The sequence below is a fragment of the Labeo rohita genome, chromosome 18 (assembly GCF_022985175.1).
Source record: "Labeo rohita strain BAU-BD-2019 chromosome 18, IGBB_LRoh.1.0, whole genome shotgun sequence".
Lineage (NCBI taxonomy): Eukaryota > Metazoa > Chordata > Actinopteri > Cypriniformes > Cyprinidae > Labeo > Labeo rohita.
This window is the reverse complement of record NC_066886.1, coordinates 11,122,444-11,143,056: the sequence shown is the minus strand read 5'-3', so window position 1 is coordinate 11,143,056 and position 20,613 is coordinate 11,122,444. Positions and strand designations below refer to the sequence as shown.

General features: G+C 37.5%; 2 protein-coding genes across 2 annotated transcripts in view; both read right to left on the bottom strand.

Moving 5' to 3' along the window:
• Positions 1-14,079, bottom strand: part of nup93 (nucleoporin 93) — a 31,610-nt gene extending 17,531 nt beyond the window's left edge. The window contains exons 1-5 of the mRNA XM_051135312.1: positions 13,948-14,079; positions 13,236-13,432; positions 13,028-13,145; positions 3,734-3,796; positions 947-1,075 (exon numbers count right to left, since the gene is read on the bottom strand). Coding sequence (XP_050991269.1) covers positions 947-1,075; positions 3,734-3,796; positions 13,028-13,145; positions 13,236-13,414 — 489 coding nt within the window. The 5' untranslated portion in view covers positions 13,415-13,432; positions 13,948-14,079. The remainder of the gene's footprint in view (positions 1-946; positions 1,076-3,733; positions 3,797-13,027; positions 13,146-13,235; positions 13,433-13,947) is intronic.
• A 3,817-nt stretch (positions 14,080-17,896) lies between these two features.
• mt2 (metallothionein 2) lies at positions 17,897-18,765 on the bottom strand. The gene is made up of 3 exons (XM_051135697.1): positions 18,601-18,765; positions 18,378-18,443; positions 17,897-18,275 (listed from the first exon to the last, which is right to left on the bottom strand). The coding sequence occupies exons 1-3, from the start codon at positions 18,623-18,625 to the stop codon at positions 18,184-18,186; spliced, it is 183 nt and encodes a 60-aa protein (XP_050991654.1). The 5' UTR covers positions 18,626-18,765; the 3' UTR covers positions 17,897-18,183.
• Between the last annotated feature and the right edge of the window lie 1,848 nt (positions 18,766-20,613).

Here is a 20,613-nt window from a genome sequence, read left to right as displayed (position 1 = left end):
TTACTTTCTATAACTGCATTCTCAAAAAAATTAAAAAAAAGATACTGACCCCAAGCTTTTGAATGATATAGTGTGTAACGTTAAATGCTAAATTTATCAGATAAATGCTGATCTTTGGATCTTTCTATTCATCAAAAAATCCTGGGGAAAAAAAATATTGTTTTAATATTTTAATAATATTACACGAACAGCAAATCAGCATATTAGAATGATTTCTGAAGGATCATGTGACACTGAAGACTGAAGTAATGATGCTGAAAAATTAGCTTTGAGCTTTGAGAGAAAACAATTATTTTAAATAATAAGGATATTTCAAATCGTTACTGTTTTGCTGTACTTTGGATCAAATAAATGCAGGCTTGGTGAGCAGAAGAGAAGATTAAAAATCTTAATGTTCAAACATTTTTGATTGGTAGTATATGTATTAATATGCTCAAAGCATACAAGAGGGTATGTAACATAATATGTATTAAATCTAAAATAAAATCTAATATTTTAAAGTCTAAATCTGTATATATGCAAATATAAAAGTAAAAATATATATATATCTTTTTAATAATCCATTTGGTGATGCTAGTAGTGCATAAATTACTTTAAGGCCAACTGGATGTTATCTTTATGTAACGATTTGATTTGTCATCTTTTCATAATTATTAAAAGACAATCATGTCTAAATGTCCTTTTCTGAAAAGAACTACAAGAAAAGCTTTTGCCAGATAAGATTTCACTGACGCTTAGATCCAGGCCAAACGTAGCCACAGGCTGGGTGTATCACGCCAACAGATCTGAACAAGCTCCTTAGATGCTAAATGAGAACATTTGTACTTCACGGATATGCCACGTGTGAAGTACAGTGAGTGTGTGCTATTGCATATCATTCAAGGGAGTTATATCATATCTATCTTGTGTGTGTATTGTGTTTCATGTGGCGTGTTGTTCCTCAAACCTCCACTTCCTGGCTGAAGTCCAGCGCATCCTCTCCAGCTCCCAGCAGGGTGTGCAACACTCTCTGCTTCACCTGCTCCCACTGCACCAACATAGAGTCTCTGTGGTACTCCTCCGCCAGCAGAAATGTCTGTGAGAAAGAGAAAGTGAAATAGAGTGGACAAGATACAAATCACACACAAAAAACGCGACAAATGAGAGTAAATCGAGTTGAAGCTACAAAGCCTTCAGCGAATATATAGGTTACCCAACATGTGACGCATTAAAAATAGCTAGCGGAGTAAGAAGGGAGCAGCCTGGATCTGGGAAGCATGCTGTGCACAATAAGCGCTAACGGGCACCGCTATCTTCACCCCTCCCCCACTCCCACCTCCGAGGGACAAGGAACGAGAGCTGGGCCTGGGGAGACTCAAACTGGGTCTGGCCCGCTAAAGCCTGGATGCGTGGAGAGGCCACGCTAATGGAACTGTGCCGCTATCTGGGTCTGTCTTCACGCCTACTACCGATTTAGCCCGTACCCTGATTGAATCCGAAGACCTTTCGTCTATTTTACTCGGTCCCGGCGGATCGACGTGTGATAATTGCGAGCGTTCTAATTAAAAAGGCTTCTGAACTCTGGAGGAAGAGATTTTGGAATAGAGCGTAATGACGGAGGGAGTGAGATATTATCAGCACGACGTGCTGAAGTTAATGTGAATCAGGTAAAATTTCAAGAGGAAAAGACGCTCAGGGGCTTTTTGTTTTTAGGGAGGAAAACAATAGCGTATGGTTTTATAAGCACTTCAGGAACTAAGAGTACTCAAGATGATTCTGCTGGGCTCAAAAACACATTAATCATCCAGCAATTTACTTCATTCTCACTTAGGGTCTTAAATAACCTCAAAAACCTAAATGCATGTAAAAATTGGTTTTGGAGAGTAGAGTGAATAAATTACTCGCCAGTTGGACGGTAACTTTATTAGAAACTGCAGTTTAAATTTTAAGAACGATTGTTCCTAAATGTTTGACACATGCTGATGTAAGTGATGTGCAAGATTCAAATAAAAATGGTCTGCTAAAGAAAACTTTAGGACGTTAAGTCTAGTTTTTGCCCAGGTCTCTATGCGGCGTCAGATATGTGACCCTGGACCACAAAAACCACCCATAAATAGCATGGGTATATTTGTAGCAATAGCAAAAAATACATTGTATGGGTAAAAATTATACCAAAAATAAATATATCAAAACCTATTTTTTTCCATGAAGTAATATTCTTCATTTGGACAAATTTAAAGGCGATTTTCTCAATATTTTGATTTTTTTGCACCCTCAGATTTCAAATTTTCAAATAATTGTATCTCAGCCAAATGTTGTCCTATTATTTATTCAGGTTTCAGATGATGTATAAATCTCAATTTTAAAAAATTGACCCTTATGACTGGTTTTGTGGTCCAGGGTCACAAAACCAGTCTTTAGTAGCATGGGTTTATTTGTAGCAAAAGCCAAAAATACACTGAATGGGTCAAAATTATCGATTTTTCATTTATGCCAAAAATCATTAGGATATTTAGCAAAGATCATGTTCTATGAATATATTTTTTTGTAAATGTCCTCCAAACTTTTTTTTTGTAAATATGCATTCTGATAATATATTTGGACAACTTTAAATGATTTTCTCAATATTTTGATATTTTTTTTTATCCCAAATGTTGTCCTATCCTAACAAACCATACATCAATGGAAAGCTTATTTAGTCTGCTTTCAGACAATGTACGAACTCAATTTTAAAAAACTGACCCTTATGACTGGTTTTGTGGTCCAGAGTCACATGTGGAATATTGCTTAGATTAAAACCACAAAAATAAAAATATGAGGAAATAAATCATGACGAGTTGTCACTTTTTTCTGACAGGTACCATTATAGATGGTGACTGGCTGTTTGTCACAACCATGACAAATAAATAAACATAATTTGATGGCCACTGTACTTACTGTGTTTATATTATATTTCAAAACACTTTTGCCTCTATTGAAATGGGATACAGGTAAGGTTAGGGATGGGTTTGGTGGTATGGGTAGGTTTAGGGGTGGGTTAAGGTATAAGGGTTGGGTCAACAGATGTAATTTCATGCATGTATTTTTTAAAAATATCAGTACAATGTATGTACACAATAAGTACATTGTAACAAATGATTAATTTAAACCTTAGTACGTAGTAGTTAATACCACCTAATATAAAGTGGGACTGTTAAAAAAAAAAAAAACAAAAGGTGCACCAAAAAGTTGATTTTGACCCTGCCTGTGAGGGAAATAAGTTTTACTGCACTGCTTGAGGACTCAAAACTTGTCACATACAGGCCATCTGTGTTGTGAGGGTAACACCTCTTCTTTGGTGAGCAAATTATCCTCTGTCCATCTCTTTGCTGACATTCCTCCTCCTGAGAGGTTTGATGACAAGACGGAGTGGATAGATGGGATACTGACCTGGCAGAGAGCAGCTCTCTGCTGAGAGATGGATAATAACAGGTGAAAGGGCCTGTTTTTACCTCACTGACAGTGGCTGAAGAGGCAACAAGGGGAAAAGGGGATTTGACCTAAAACCGAAGGAGCTACAACCTCTCAGAAGGAGTCTGTTTTAAAAGAGCTGTCAGATGAAATAAAATATCTGGGCGATACGGGATGTAGCTGCGCCGAAGTTTAATCTTGTTAAAAATCCCGTTCCTTTACACTGGACAAAAAGACATGGTTTGATCGACATAGCAAATGCATGGATGTAAAAGGATATAGAGAGGTAAAGGAAGATGCTCACCCTGCGGCGTGATTCCTCGATGGCTGACAGCAGTGCATTGTCTCTCTCGTTCTTCAGAAAGCCCTGGAACAAGAGACACGGCATGGAGGTTAAACGTACTGCAACCTACTTTCCCCTTCTCTGCATGCAGAGCACACGCCCTCTCTCCCTTTCTCTCTCCTTCCCTCCATACTTCCTCCAAGATGCAAACGCCACAGGCCAGAGATGGAGAATTGCCATCATTATCAAAATCGTTGCTAAAAATGCGCTTAGAATCGACCCTGTGCGAGATCGCTCGCCCAAAATGGCTGCTCTCGACTGGTCAGAGCTGGATAAGCAAAGCTTTGGTTCACTACCTTCTCAAGTGTACTAAAAGTACTGCGCATTTAAGAAACCCCGCATTCATGCAAACGCATGAACCGCAATCCCACACACAGAAGTCAATGGACGGGTATGGAAAAATGTTGTTCAAACTGCTTGGTTTCCACCCATCTATACCAGACTAGAATGTTACCAACTAGAAATCATAAAGCCAACAGCTGCTTATATCTAATTATGGGCCATCATCATCTAAAACGTCATCCTTGTTCGATCACAGATGGAGGACGCACACATCAGTAGCCTCCAAGGATGCACAAGCTACATTTTCTGACTGGATGCAGAGTGTGCAGCTCGAGCAACCTGTATGGATGCACTAGGAGTGATCGTACTTGATGTACAGCTGGGTAACGAACGCTCACACACACCCGCATTCGTTTTGATTAAACACAGAACAGAAAGATCCAGCAGCTGATCCTGAGGACAGAGAAGTCACTGGAATGACGTGCAACACACACACATTGAGTGGGGGCTGGGATAGGGAGTGGTACTAATGGAAGGAGAAGCTGGTTCTGATGGGTTTGGAGGATCATCAGACCGCTGAAAAGCCAATTTTCGAAGAATGGGGAGAAATGCGACCTCTGAACTGGAACCTGCAACCATTGCTTTTATTATTACAACAAGGATGAGTCAAAAAAGCATCAGACACATTTTCAAGGTTTGATTTTTACACAATGCGGTCATGTCGTGAAAAAGACACCACACGTTTGACACCGATTTGAGACATTTTCTTGAATTCATCAATAAAGTCATTCGATATTAGAAATTTAGTCACCAATCACCATTCACACACTCTTCATGATCGAGTTGAAGCCTGCCCTCCCTTCCCCCCCGATGACTCCCTGCTCCTTTCCTTCCCCCTCCGAGATTGCACGACCCCCATCACCCCATCCACACTCTGACTGACAGCTGTAAATGAGGATTGATTTATTCTGATTCGGGCAACGCAACGTCCAAATGACGCATCCGAACGAAAGAGCCGAGCTGATGAATACGGAGATGGAAAGTGGGTGGGTGGGGGGAGTTTAAGGTGTGGGAGCAGCCAACATTTCATACTTAGCAGTACTATTTCTTGCTCAGTCACCGTGCCTCCAACCGCTAGCTACAGGACAGCGCCCCCTTTAGGCATCTACGCTCAAGTGCATCAAGTACCCAAGAGCCACTAGCTGACAAAAGGAACATTTTACATGGATGCATTTGGGTCATGCTTTAACCAAGAGCATGCCATCACATAAGGCATTTTTAGCATTATTAGTCACATCGAATGTAAAAAAAAAAAAAATCTGATGTGCAATTCAATGCACATTTTTAGGTCACAGTGAAATAAATGCGTGACTACAGGCTGGCATTAAAGCAGCTAGACAAAGTGCAGATCACATAGGTTGAAAGGGGAGGTTACCGTATCCCATACAATTAAGCTCCATGTATTCTGGAAGATTCAAGGCGCAGTGAATATTGAACGAATTTGATTTGGATAAAAACGGCGCATCACGACGAGCAAAAGACGTCATTATTATAGGAAGCACATACATGTTCAGTAAAGACATTGTAATGAATGCAACATATAGAATTCATACATACATCTTGAAATCAGGTATAATGCATTTTTAGCAACATATAGCAGCAAATATGACATCGAATGCACACATCGAATGCAAGCTGTACAAAAGACATGCATGCAAGCAAGCATGAACTGAACCCACAGCATTTAATTTAACTATCTATACATCCATCTCTATTTCCTTTCCTTTACTTCTGAACAATGAACAGGAGTGAAGGAACCCCACCCTAACCCCACCACTTCCTGTGTGACAGACAAGTCTTCATCCTCCTCCTCCTCCTCGCCATCTTCATCGTCCCTTCGGAGAAGGCGACGGTCTTGTCTTCTGGGCTAAACCGACTGACCGAGGCATACGTACTATAAGCGAGCCTGTCGAATGCATGTGCGTGTAGGTGATACTTACTTATGCTCTGGTTTAACCTGCTGGGAGGTGAAAGTGTCTTGGAGAAGATTGCCCGTGCCATCTCCGTCTTCCTCGTCTTGCAGCAGTGGGCCAGTGCATTTTTAGGGCGTTTCTGACCTCCTTCACCAGAGGCCCACACTGTCTCTGCCACATGCACTCTTCTTTACCTTAAGGCGGCCCAGTGGTCTGAACCTAGATATGAGCCACGAGCAGGGTTACTGTGGGCTGCTTTATTGTCGGAGGCGGAGCGTACCAAGTCGGCCCAGAGACATGGGGGGAAACTGAGGAGAAGTCATTATTCAACCTGATCCATGCGCTTGTTCACCATCAGTCGTCCACCCCTCCTCCTCATCTCTCCTCCAGCATCCCTGCCAGCCTCCTCTTTCACTCTCACTCATTTCTTCCTTTTTTTAAACATCTCTGCATCCTTCCTTTTTCCTCTTCTGCTAGCGCAATGCAATTATGTTAATGGATTCCCCCCCCACACACACTCTCCTGATGGCTTTCGACATCCTGTCCAGAAACTGGGCTAATAATCCTCTTAAGAGTCATGTTTAGTTAATGAGCAGAGTGCACTGACCAGAGATCAGACTCCACATGTAGAGCTATTTACACTTATCCTGCACCTACCGTTGTGTGTGCTTAGATAACACGCTCTGGTGCGAAGATATGGTGCGGGAAAGATGGAAGAAAGCGGAATTGAGAGTTGAGATGCATCGCCCGCTTCTGCGCCATTTTGCTCGGGTAGTGCATCTCCTTCTTACAGTCCATCATTTAAAGCGTTCGCTTTTTCATCTACAGGATATAAGCACCTAAGGCATTCATGCCTTTGTTCGTCTTAGTGTTGTGATGTTAAAATTAAACATTTTATTTAGCTTTTATAAAGGCAGAACATGTGGGTTGCAGAAGGCTGCACGTTTTCCCACACACGCGAACGCAGAAGGCGAGAGAAAGGCAGGAGACTACGCCTCATCAGCAGCGTGCATTTCCTTTGTCTTCAGGCAGGCAGCTCGGCAGCCTTATGGAGCACGCACAATATACAATTTACACACACTCTGCCACCACCTCGCAGGGTCGATGCACATCTGGATGTCTCGGCGCATTGTAACGGTGCAATTCTGAGCACGGCACCTGCAGCATCTTTGTTTTATTCAGCAGCGGGTTTAATGCGATTTCGAACATCTTTTCAATGGGAGATTGAGACGGCAGAGATACATAACGAGAATGAAGATGATAAATGGAAGAGCAGTTACACAAGTTCAACAAAAGGGAGATATTAAATCTCATAGCCCTTAGAGTCAATCAGAGTTGTTCTGAAAATGCTAAAGAGATTTTCAGCCACACACACACACATACACATTCGGGCAGGGAGGGAGGTGAGGAAAGTGCCAGGCAGTAAGTGCACTTCCAGTAAGAGCCGAGCCGCACTCTGGCAGGCCCACCACAAAAATATGTCTGACAAAAAAGACGATGGAGAGGAGGGGGAGGGATAGAGACAGTGAGAAAGAGAAGGAGAGAAGAGATAAGCAGACGAAAAGATGGGTGGGGGTAGACGGCTTCGAACCTTCAAGAAGCCAAAACCAAGTGGATCATTACACGACTTGATGAGTCAACAGCCTATTCACTACCTGCGTCGATAACATTCAGACAAATGAAAACACTCTGTCTTTTACAGTTAAAAGTAACTGGGGACATCATCCAGTTGCTACCAACACAGACACATTCTGCTGAACGCCGCTTGTACAGTTTGATGGGTGTGGCTGTGTGATCATCCAGAACATTAAACTCCTCTAACACATCTTTTGATTCTGAAAACAGCAAAAAATGCTGTAAAAAGACCACAACTGATGTAAGACAAAGCTTCAAAATGTCAAAGATGGTGGGCAGCACTTTGACACAGTTCCCAGTTTGAGTACCGACTTGTGGTCCTTTCCAATCCTGCACCTTATTTCACTTTCTGTCTCCTCTGCACTGTATTATCCAAATTAAGTAAATGACAAAAAAAAAGGATTTTTGGCTACGTTCACACTGTGAGCCTTAGTGCTCAATTTTTGCTCACATTAGATTTTTTTTGTATAGCTAATCGCATTTTTTTTTTTTTTAATGTGGCCAATATCAGATTTCCAGTGTGAATAGATCATGCTTCTGAACTGACAAACAGGGTTGCCAGGTTTTCACAACAAAATCTGCCCAACTGCTTCTTAAAACTAATCCAAAACTAGCCCAATAGCGTTCAAGGGGGTAAATATCGCATTAGTGGGGACGCTTCAACCCACGGAGTTGAAAAACAACCCACGGCAACAGTGAGAAAGTAACCCAATTCTGTGAAAACTGTAAACTGGCAACACTTGCGCAGTGCGCTGTCATATGGAAGTAAACACGGAGGACAAAAAGTAAGCGATTATGCATTTATTTATTGTATGATCTGCTGCAGAAGCCAGCGAAATAATGCAAAGTCAATATGAAAAATAAAGACTAGGATGTAACAGAGCAGAGTTTTTAAACATTTATTAACATGATACAAACCCTCATTTTGCTTGTATGTAGAGTTGTCACTGTAATGCGTATGAGTTCTGACATATCACTGTACATCCACTAACTACCTTTCGCAAAAGTCTTGATAACTTTGGGTATGTAAAATCTTTCAAGTGACTCTCACGTGCATGACAAATGTTGATCTAGAGTGAAGTAAAAATCACATTAATTCCGATATGACCGTTCACACAGAGGTTGCATTGCAAATCATCCGACCTGGCTGAAATAGCACAAATCGGAACTGAAACGGTCAGGTCTCATGTGGTTTGTGCTGTTCACACTGTCATGAGAAAAACAGATCTGAGTCACATGTGAACAAAACAATTTGCTTTTGGATTTGGGCCACATTTGCCTGCAATGTGAAGCAGCCTTGTGGCTTTTCCCATGCAGTCTATAGACATGGTCAGCACTGAAAACACAGATTTGGATAATCACCAGTTTAGATCAATGTTTCCCAACCTTATGTACACCACAGCCCTTCAGTAAGACATAAAGTGGCCCTTCAGTAAGACTCACAGTACCTCTTCATCACCACAAAAACACCAAAGTTCTCCTTTTTTTAAATTCATATTATACTGGACATCATTTAGCAATAGCATTAATATTGTTAAAATGGGATTTATTACGATGACTTTAAAACGATCGATACTGTGGCTAAATAACAGACTCATCAAGTAGCTTCCTTTCAAATGAAAGCACACTGAGAAATAAGAAATAGCATATTTCAAGACAAGTACAGAGCACAGTTTCAAAAATCTATCTCTTTATTTAAGATTAACTGATGAACATTTTGACAGTTTTTTTGATGTGTCATTCTTCATTCATCGAATTAACAAAGCAAAACTGATATCTGATAACCCAATACGGATTAATGCGGTACCAAATGTCTACTGCCACATAACAAATGGCTAAAAGGTAAATCTAAAAATCATTCACAACATTTTCACAGCAGAAATCATTAAAGACCATGTTAGTCGTGATCTTACGACATCTGATGATGGATGAGACTACAGACCACACTAAATGGCATCACAAGAGCAGTTAAGCCAAAAGGCTTTAGTTTATGTCAAATCCACTTAAACATTCAAGTGATATATTACTTCCTGTGATGTTGCGTAAACACATTTAGGTCACTACTTTACAGCATTAAAATGTATACACAAGGGAAATATAAACATATTTCCCACTTAGGCAGTAAAACCTCTCTGGATAGGCGAATTTAAGCATAGTACAATTGGCGCAAACATGGACAAAAAGCCACAAGATGACTCCAGCTTTAATTTCATGTGGTTTGCCAGCTCATTGTTGACTTCACTGCCGATTCCTGGCTCTAGTGAGCTCACTATAATTTATAAAACCTGAGGTATCACAATGCAGTCACCATAAACACCACTCCTTTGTCCCTCTCTGAATGCTTTATTTGTCTTTCACCGCTTTGTGTATCATAATAGCAATGCATGAATTTATATACCTGAATCTAAAAATCCTCTGATATCAGCAGCATCCACAGGGGGGCGTAGTAACCACTGTTATTGTTACTGAAGGCATGAACATCATTCAGTTCAAATTCCATTTTTCATTTACATATTAAGTTCTTTTAATTTACAATGGCAGCTGTCAGCAAAAACACTAAAACCTTAAGCTGTGTAATTTCAAGTTCAAGGGCGGCATAATGCTTTCCCTGACTCACGTTTTGCCACGTCACGTACATTGTCCATCAGGCCTGTAATACTCTCACAGAAGCACTTAGGACTGAATTCAATAGCTACCCATTCCCACACCAAAGTCACACTTTAGCAGACTTACATATTATAATCCAATTCACAGCATGCACTATATAATTTCTAAAAGCTGTGCACTTAAACTGCCTTCATAAATGCCCAAATCGCAATAAACAACAGGAAATACAGTATAGTACACACAAGAAAAGCTGCACTAAGAAGCAAAGATATATGAATGGCAGAAAAACCTGTTGCCATTAAGATAAACGCATACACATGGATTGAGAACCATTAGACGCAGACTGTCTTTTAAGCTCTAAAGGCAAAAGCATAGTGCTAATTATAAATGGGCTGAGTGTAGAGATTGTTTAAAATGTTTATTTGGCTTCTACTGAGGCTGTAATGCAGGATGTCTCATCAAATTATTAAGACGACGCTGCAGAGTGCATCACTAACGGAGAAGCAATAACAAATGCTAAAGGTTCAGGGTCAGTATTTATTTACTTATTTCTTTAAGGAAATTAATTCTTTAAATGTGCAACGATGCATTAATTAAAAGTGACAGTAACACATTCTTAATGTTTCACACAAATGTAGTTCTTTTGAACTTTGTATTAATCAAAGGATACTGAAAAAGTATCATGGTTTCCACAAAAATATTAAAAAAGGAGAGCAATTTCAACAATCATAATAATGTTAATAAATGTTTTGAGCACCAAATCAGCATATTAAAATGATTGTGACACTAAATTCTGAGGAAATGTTGACTAAAAATTCAGCTGCTATCACAGGAATAAATTGCATTTAAAAAATATATTTAAAGAGAAAACAATTATTTTAAACTGTAATATTATTTCTTTTTTTTAACTGTATTTATGATCAAATAAAGCAGGGGTGCTCAACCCTGGTCCTGGAGATTGACCTTTCTTCAGCTCCAACCCTGACTAAACACACCTGAACCAGCTAATTAGGATCTGAAGGATCACTTGATAATTACAGACAGGTGTGTTTGATTAGGGTTGGAACTAAACTCTGCAGAAAAGTCCATCTCCAGGAACAGGGTTGGGCACCCCTGAAATAAAGGCTGCCTTGGTGAACAACTTCTTTCAAAAACAAGAAATATCAGCCCCAAACTTTTGAATAGTAGTGTATGTTAAGTCATCATTAAGTCAAAAGCCGAACTTGTTTTTAAAAATGTTTGTTGCAAAAGATAATCTAAATAATTAAGAATATTAATTATTGAATATTAGAATTTACATTTCAAAAATAGTATAATTTTAAAGCACTTCCGAAAAACAAAATCAACAAGATATCACAGATATCAAAGTTTAACTTGCAGACAATACAGCAAAGAAACGAGTCAACGTTTAAATGTATTTAAAATAAAAAAAATCATGTATTAGACGTAGCACCTGTTTTTCTATCAAAGATTCTATCAAAAATGAAAGATTTAACTCCATCACAATGCAATATTCAAGTGCTTTTGCATGGCATTTTCAATAAATGGCTTGTTTATACTTATTCCAGATTCATTCATTTATAAATAGATTTGCAGCAGAAAAAGATCAGTTCTGAACTACGCCCAAACCATTAAAATTAAACCACAAGAAGAACAAATATAGTGTCATTGAAAGGATTAATATTTTTTTCTTATTTTTATTTGTATTATATTTATTTTTCTGAAAATAAATGAATACCTTAATTCAGCAAGAATTACATTTAATAAAAAGTTATAGCAAAGACTTTCATTTCAAATAAATGCTGTGTAAGAAAAAGTTTCTATTCATTGAAGAATCCTGAAAAAAATGAAAATAACTGAAAAATGCCATTTGAGCACCAAACCATATTAGAATGACTTCTGAAAGATCATGTGACACTGAAAACAGTAGTAATAGCTGCTGAAAATTCAGCTTTGTCATCATAGAAATAAATTTGAATTAATAAACAAAACAGAAAAATGTTATTTTATATTGTAGTATTTCACAATATTGCTCTGTAATGCAATATAGTGCTTAATAACATAGTGTTATATAATATTTTACTGTATTTTTCATCAAACAAATGAAGGTTTAGTAAGCATAAGATAATTCTTTTTAAAATGCTTAAAAATCCTACCAACCCCAAACTTTTGAATGCAGTGTACGTAAGTTCTTTTTAATGGAAGTGTACATCCAGATTATTAGAGCACTTTGATATCAACAGATACTACAGTTCAAACAACTACTGCAGTGGCTAAATATATGTGACCCTGGACCACAAAACCAGTCATAAGTGTACATTTCTCAAAATTGAGATTTCTACATTGTCTGAAAGCTTAATAAATAAGCTTCCCATTGATGTATGGTTTGTTAGAATAGGAATCATAATAGGAAAAATCAGAATATTGAGAAAATCACCTTTAAAGCTGTCAAAAAGAAGTTCATAGCAATGCATATTACTAATCAGAAATTACATTTTGATATATTTATGGAAGGAAATTTACAAAATATCTTCACGGAACATGATCTTTACTTAAAATTTTAATGATTTTTGGCATAAAAGAAAAATCGATAAATTTGACCCATCCAATGTATTTTTGGCTATTGCTACAAATGCACCTGTGCAACATAAGACTGGTTTTGTGGTCCAGGGTCACATATGACATTAAACAGCTGCATCTCAATGAATGCAGTGAGGAGACAAAGTATGAAATGCACCCAAGTAAAACATGCACTAACCTGAATATCAGTGTCTTTGACTGGCTCAAGAGGCTCAAATGTAGTGGCAGCGCTGAGACTCTCAAGACGCTGGGAGATATGGAAGATGTCAAGACCCCGAGAGCCCAAGAGGATGGAGCTGGGAAATAAAAGAAAATTCAGATGTGCACAGCATGTTGACCCAAACGACTTTACATAAATATACTAATATATCAATCTAAAAACTTACGCTTTTACGTCAGCTGTGTCTTGAGAGGTTCTGGTGAGAGTGCGGGAACGTAGTCGCTCTCCTGCCTGCTGGATCTCCTGTAGGTTTCGCTCAACATGGGGCAGCTCAGAAACGGCCTCAGTCTCTGCTGCAAGCTGTTCTGCCTGCTGCAGGAGCTCCCCAAAGCCCTCAGTATCCATGTGTAGCACCTGTTCCACCTGACAGCAACACAAGAGTGTCTGTGTTACATGGTGATATGCACATAACCTGCAATCAGTATGTAACTCGCAGCAAATTATTCCTTACTACAGCTCTTGGCATTAAAATAAACTTATTACATTGATAAACCTACAGTTTGAAGGACATTCCAATTTCCTTTATTACGATTGTATAGTAGTAACAGTGTAATTTTCACTGAAATTACATATTATTATTATTATGTTAACTTTAGGATGTCAGAGACATGATTAACTACAATAAATAAACTGTATCATCACGTACTCATTCTATTTTTATTAAACAGAACATATAATAACACACACATTGTTAGCACTGAGTTGAATGAATGTTAGCTGAAACAACAGTAGTGACTAGAAACGACTGTCACTTGCTAGCGAGCTAACATGACATGAGGTGCTGTCGGCAAACGCGCCCAAACAGACACCTGTCAAATGAGACTTCGGTTAACTCGCTATTTATTAAGTAATTAATTAACACATACGTAACAACCCACCTCTCTTAACGTAATTCCTTATAGCAGCTATAATAGGATAATTTCCAAGTTAGCCGCTATGCTAAACGCAACCCCCTCGTGAACTCCCGGGTTCCATTGAAAGCGCGCTGATTGGTTCAAACTAGTTTTTCCCAGCAGCACACGCGACTCGATAGAACTTTATTCACAACTTTCTGTTTACAATAGTTTATATATGAGTGATCAGGTCAGACACGATTTCTGTAAAATTACTTGGAAAAACAGCGTATGTTTGGTCATTCCCTCAGAATTTTTTCCTAACAAATAAAGTTAAAGAAATATTCTATAAAATAATTCACTGATTTTATCCTGTCAAGCAGTTTTGGCAGAAATTGACATCTTTGACGTCTTGTTCTTTCTGTGAAATTTCTGAATCTGTAGCTCATTTGTGCTTTCGTTCAGTCCTTTTGGAATAATGTTAATGCTTTGATTGTCCAAAATGTTTTTTATGGTTTCTCTTTGTGTTATAGACACATTCTTTTTTGGGTTTTATGCTAAAGATCAGAATTTATTTGTATAAACCTCCTGTAATTTATTGGAAAGTTTTATGTCCGTAAATGTAAATATACTAAATGTAAGCCCCACATCTTCAAACAAGAACTGAAGTTGTATTTAAATACAATTTCAACATCTGTTAACAAGAAAGCTATAAAAACATCTAGAATTTGTGCCATGTTTAATATTCTTCCTTAATATACTTGTATTTCTATTTGTATGCCCTTTCTTCTTCTTCTTCTTCTTTTTGGACTTTCTTAAGAATTTTGTCTATTATATTGCTCTTTCTGTTAACTTTTAATCCATAATTAGTTTATTATTGAAAGACTGTTTTGGTTTTTAACTTTGATGAAAGGTTTTGATCCACTTCAAATGCTGACTACTGTATATTCCGAGTTCCCACGGTCATGGAAAACTGGAAGTTTGGGAAATGGGAAAGAAAAAAAAATTATCAACAAGTGAAATTCATTGACACACCCAGCCATAGAAAGAGATTATTCTCTTTTAATACAATAGCCAATAAAGTCCTTTCTGTCATTCTGTGTAATTATAATATAATCAGATGTATTATTCTTTGCATTATTCTTTCATTTTATCTTCCCCATCATTGTGGTGGTATTTTTCACATTAAAACTCAGTTTGTTAGAAATTAGTCAGTTAGAAACTCAAAACAAGGTGGGTTTGTTTTAAGCCATTATGCTACGACAACTGGACACAAATTCCAGATTCACCAATAGTCACCACACTTGAATCCAGACTAAAAACACATCTATTTAGTTCTCAATTTATTGAATGAGTACTGTGGTGTTTTCTCCTCATCTTATATAGGCGATCATGTACAGCTTCTCAGTTTGCAGCAGTTACTTTAAAAATCTTTTCATGTGAAGCACTTTGTTACCACTTTGTTACCCAGGGGGCTACTATCCTCCAACCTCAATTAAACAGACCTTAACCAGCTAATCAAGGTCTTACTAGGAATAACTTGCAGGCAGGTTGTTTGAGGCAAGTTGGAGCAAAACTTCCTGCACTTTTGTATTAAATGTGCTTTATTTAAAAAATAATTTGAATTACTAAAAAGAACTTTACAACCACTGGGAAGAGCCAACCTTTTGTCTATATAAGAAATAAGAAAATATGTTCACAACACAATTTATTTTTCCCCATCACTGTGGTTGTATTTTTCATATTAAAAGTGTTGTTTAGGTAGAAGTCAGGAAGAAACTTCAAACAAGGTGGGTCTGTTTTTAGCCATTATATTATGCTATATACACGATTTGGTCAGTTACCCGGATGCACAACAATATTGGTGATACTCAAATGTGAACAACAGCATGGATTGACTGGATTGATCTAAACCACATAAAAAATGTGTGGAAGTTGCTAAATCATAAAAAGAAGGACATATAATCAGGAAAATAGGTGGTAAAGGCACATACAAGCAGTATCAGTTAAGATATTAGCCTAATATTTCACCTACCTGACCAGAAATGATGTGTTTGAAGAACAAACACAAATGTTGTCAAGATTCTTGCCCTGGAAATCCTGGTTCAGTTTGGCCAACCACAAATGCCTTTTGTTCCTCTGACGTTTTTTTGCACTCTTCTCCTTGATTTGTTATAACTTTTGGCAGTCTATAGTACTCCAAATGTTTTCCCCGATCCAACCAATTAGTACAGCCCAAAACATGACAATACTTGACCATTTTCAGCAGGAATAATCAGCTAAATGTGCAAGTTTTGTTTAGTTCAGTAGCGTTGTTTACGCTCAGTGCCGCCAATATGGCCGAGTGATGATGCATTGTGAAAACACTCTATAGTCACCACGCTTAAATCCAGACTAAAAACATGCCTATTTAGCTCTGCATTTATTGAATGAGTACTGTGGTGTATCCTGATAATTGCACGGTCATTTTATGTAGGCTATTATGTACATCTTCCCAGTTTGCAGCAGTGATTTTAAAAATCTTTTCATGTGAAACACTTTGTTACCCCTTGTGCAGGAGTGTCCAATCCTGTTCCCAGAGGGCCGCTGTCCTGCAGTTTAATTCCAACCCCAATTAAACACACCTTAATCAGTTAATCAAAGTTTTACTAGGAATAACTTGCAGGCAGGATTATTAAGGCAAGTTTGAGCAAAACATCCTCCATTTGTGTATTAAATGTGCTTTATAAATAAAACTTGCATTACTAAATAGCACTTTGCAAACACTTGGAAAAACCAGATTGTTAGGAAGAAGTCAGTTAGAAACTAACAACAAGGTCTGTTTTAGCCATTATGCTTGGTTACTTGTGCTGGGGTGACCAATCCTGTTCCTGGAGGGCCTAAAGTTGTCCAAATTAAGTTTTTAGCAATGCATATTACTAATCAAAATATATATGACGTATTTAAAGTAGGAAATTTACAAAAAAATTTCATGTTACATGATCTTTATTTAATATCTTGATTTTGGGCATAAAAGAAAAATCAATAATTTTGACCCAGTGTATTGTTTGCTGTTGCTACAAATATACTTGTGCTACTTATGACTGGTTTTGTGGTCCACGATCACATATATCATGCAGCCTGCCCATGTTGGCATCTCATTTAACTAACAAATATATTATACCAGAAAATATGGACATAAGCCATGTTCCAGATTCACCAATAGTTACCACACTTAAATCCAGACTAAAACAAACAGATTTAGCTCTGCATTTATTGAATGAGTACTGTACCCTACTTATTGCACTGTCATGTTATATAGGCTATTATGTACATCTTCCCAGTTTGCAGCAGTGACTTTAAATCTTTCATGTGAAGCACTTGGTTACCACTTGTGCTGGGGTGTCAAATCCTGTTTCTGGAGGGCCACTGTCCAACTAAACACACCCAAACCAGCTAATTAAGGTCTTACTACTAATACTAGAAACCTGCAGCAGATTTTAAGGCAAGTTAGAGCAAAACTCCCTGCACTTGTGTAGTAAATGTGCTTTTTATATGAAACCGGCATTACTAAACACTTTGAAACCCCTGGCATTAAGCAGCATGGGTATATTTGTAGCAATAGCCAACAATACATTGTACAATTCAAAATTATCAGTTTTTCTTTTATGCCAAAAATCATTAGGTTAAGTAAAGATCATGTTCCATTAAGATATTTTGTACATTTCCTATCATAAACCTAGAAGTAATAATATGCATTGCAATGAACTTCTTTTGGACAACTTTGAAGGCAATTTTCTCAATGTTTAGTTTTTTTTTTGCACCCTGAAACTTCAGTTGCATCTCAGTCAAATGTTGTTCATCCTAACAAACCATGCATCAATGGAAAGCTTATTGATTCAGCTTTCAGATCATGTACAAATCTTAAATTTCACATACTGAGTGAAATCCAGGGTCACATATAGTGGAGTTCACAGTACAAGAAAGGTGAAATAAAGCCACACACACCAATAGCTGCTGACATTTATATATTGTAAACGAAGCACAAATCAAAAATACTCAGTTGTCTTTTCGTAACAAACATTTTGTCTCATTTGTAGCAGTACAAATCAGTGCATTGATTTCCATTTAACAGTTGAACAATTTTGCAACATTAAACACTCAAGATTCAGTGAGAACAACCAGAGGTCATTTATTATCTTGTAAAAAGACAACATTCATGCCATGCAAAAAAAAAACGAAGACGCGCAGCACAGAACAACAAGTTCACACTGTTGTAGAAAAACCATCATGTTGACCTCCTCATTGACAGCAGCTGGAGCCGCAGGAATTGCCCTTACACACGCAGCCGGAGGCGCACTTGCTGCAGCCTGATGGGCAGCAGGGACAGCAGCCTTTGGAGGGAAAAAAAAAAAAAAAAAAAAAAAAAAAAAAAAAAATTAGCGACCTGATTAAAGCATAAGTAACTTAATATTGGGCTGTAGTAGTTTACGTACTCTTCTTGCAGGTTGTACACTGGCAATTAGTGCACTTGCAGGTGGCACCACAGCTACAAGTTCCAGCTACACATGGAGAGAGAAAAAAAAAAAAAAAAAATTTAATTTAATTAAAATAGCATGTTTAGGACACTTATAACAACTCTTTAGCAAATGGATCTCAAAGCACATACACAAAAAGTTAATTTGCATTATTACAAAAGTCAAGAGATAAAACACTTACTCTTGGAGCAATCACAAGGATCCATTTTTCCTCAGGAGTATCTTGAAAAAAGCCGAAAGTCCCTTTGAAACCTCGCTTCACTCAGTTTGTGAATGAGTAGATGTTGAAGGTACCAGTGGATTAGATGTGCGCTGTATTTATACCGTTCTCGCTGCTCACAGACCGAGTGCAAAAGCCCGCCCGCTCCAGCCTGCACACGATGATTCATTAATGAAACTGGGTGCAAACTATCAAACAATCAAGAATGGCCATTCCCATCCTGTCACACCAATGTGTTATTTATACGATTATATAACTACATTTTCCACTCCGCTGGCTGAATATTGAAGTGTTTGTGTGATTATATAAGTCGATGTTTTTATTTTCTTTTTTGGAAAGTGAAAGATGTTCTTGTTTTAAATAGCAGCTAATAAACTACTTTGTAAGAATTAAGGAACCACTTTGTCAGACCTGCTTAGTTTTTGAGCGCGTTTAATTTAGCGCGTTTTAGATTGTTGTAAGAAGGTAAAGTAATAGCACTTTATTAAATATTAAAATAAACACTTATGTGAGCATGAATAAGTTATCATTTAAACAAATACAGGCTAATCAAGGGAATTTTTAGAAGATGTTCTTTCAATTTTAGAACGTTTTATTCTTTCCCGTGTTTGTTTGTCAACAAGTTCGTGTCTTTTTGCACACGGCACTAAAGTGAAACTAACGCTGACGTGCGTGTGAGAGACAGCACGTGCTTCCCCTGTCTGCACTCGGCGAAGATGCTGGCGAGAGTACAGTAAACAGAAGAACTGATTTGCACTCGTTTACTCACTCGCTGTTGACCGGCGGTACTTTTCCATTGACATTCCACTTCATTATAGCTGAAAAAGTAACGAGTGCACGGTGTCTTTGAATTTTGGGGGTCAAGATAAATCATTCATTAAAATCCCAAACAAATGCGCATTTAGAACACAATGTTCACTCAACAAGTGGATGTCTTATGATACTGTGAAATGCCGAATTAATAAATATGTCATTTTAATGATTTGTTATAGCCACTGTTGAGCAAGTTATTAAAACGCAGCTAAACAACAACTGTACCGAAATGGAATGTAAAGATAAGAAATGTAAATTTAAAAAGCAATGTTTTAATATATAATTTCAATAAATTGTTGTTAAACAACCACTTCAAAAATTATTCATTCAAGATTTATTCACCCAAATTACTAAGAACACTGCTTGATTGAAAATATTGCCAGAAAAATGTAAGTTATAGTGTTGTAGTATTTATAAATAACCCATAGCGAAAAAGAAATGCGCTTCCAAATCATACTTACAGTGCTGTATTTTTATAGTAATTTTGTAGTTATTATAGCCTACTAAAATTGTTCTTTAGCACTTCTTAAGTGTGCTATATTGGGACAGCATGAATATGAACTAAAATGTGCTTTTAACATACTATCTCTGTATTAAAAATGTATTTAGTTACTACTAGTACACTTGAACACATTACATACAGTTGTCAGTAGAAGTCAAAAATGTATGTAGTATTGACCTAGATAAGATATTTCACATAAAATGCATTTAAATAGTCCACAAGAGAAAATAATTGTTGAATTTATAAAAATCATTCCGTTCAGAAGTTTATGCTTGATTCTTAATACTGTGTTGTTACTGAATGATCCACAGCTTTAGTGATAGTTGTTCATGAGTCCCTTGTTTGTCCTGAACAGTTAAACTGCCCACTGTTCTTCAGAAAAATCCTTCAGGTCCCATAAATTCTTTGGTTTTTCAGCATTTTTGTGTATTTGAATTCTTTCCAACAATAACTGTATGATTTTGAGATGCATCTTTTCACACTGAGGACAACTGAGAGACTCATATGCAACTATTAAAGATGGTTCAAATGCTCCCTGATGCTCCAGAAGGAAAAACAATGCATTAATGGAATGAATGAATGGAATGAAGATGTGCACATTTTTCTTATTTTGCCTAAATATCGAATTTTGTTCATTTAGTGCTGCCCTTCAGAAGCTA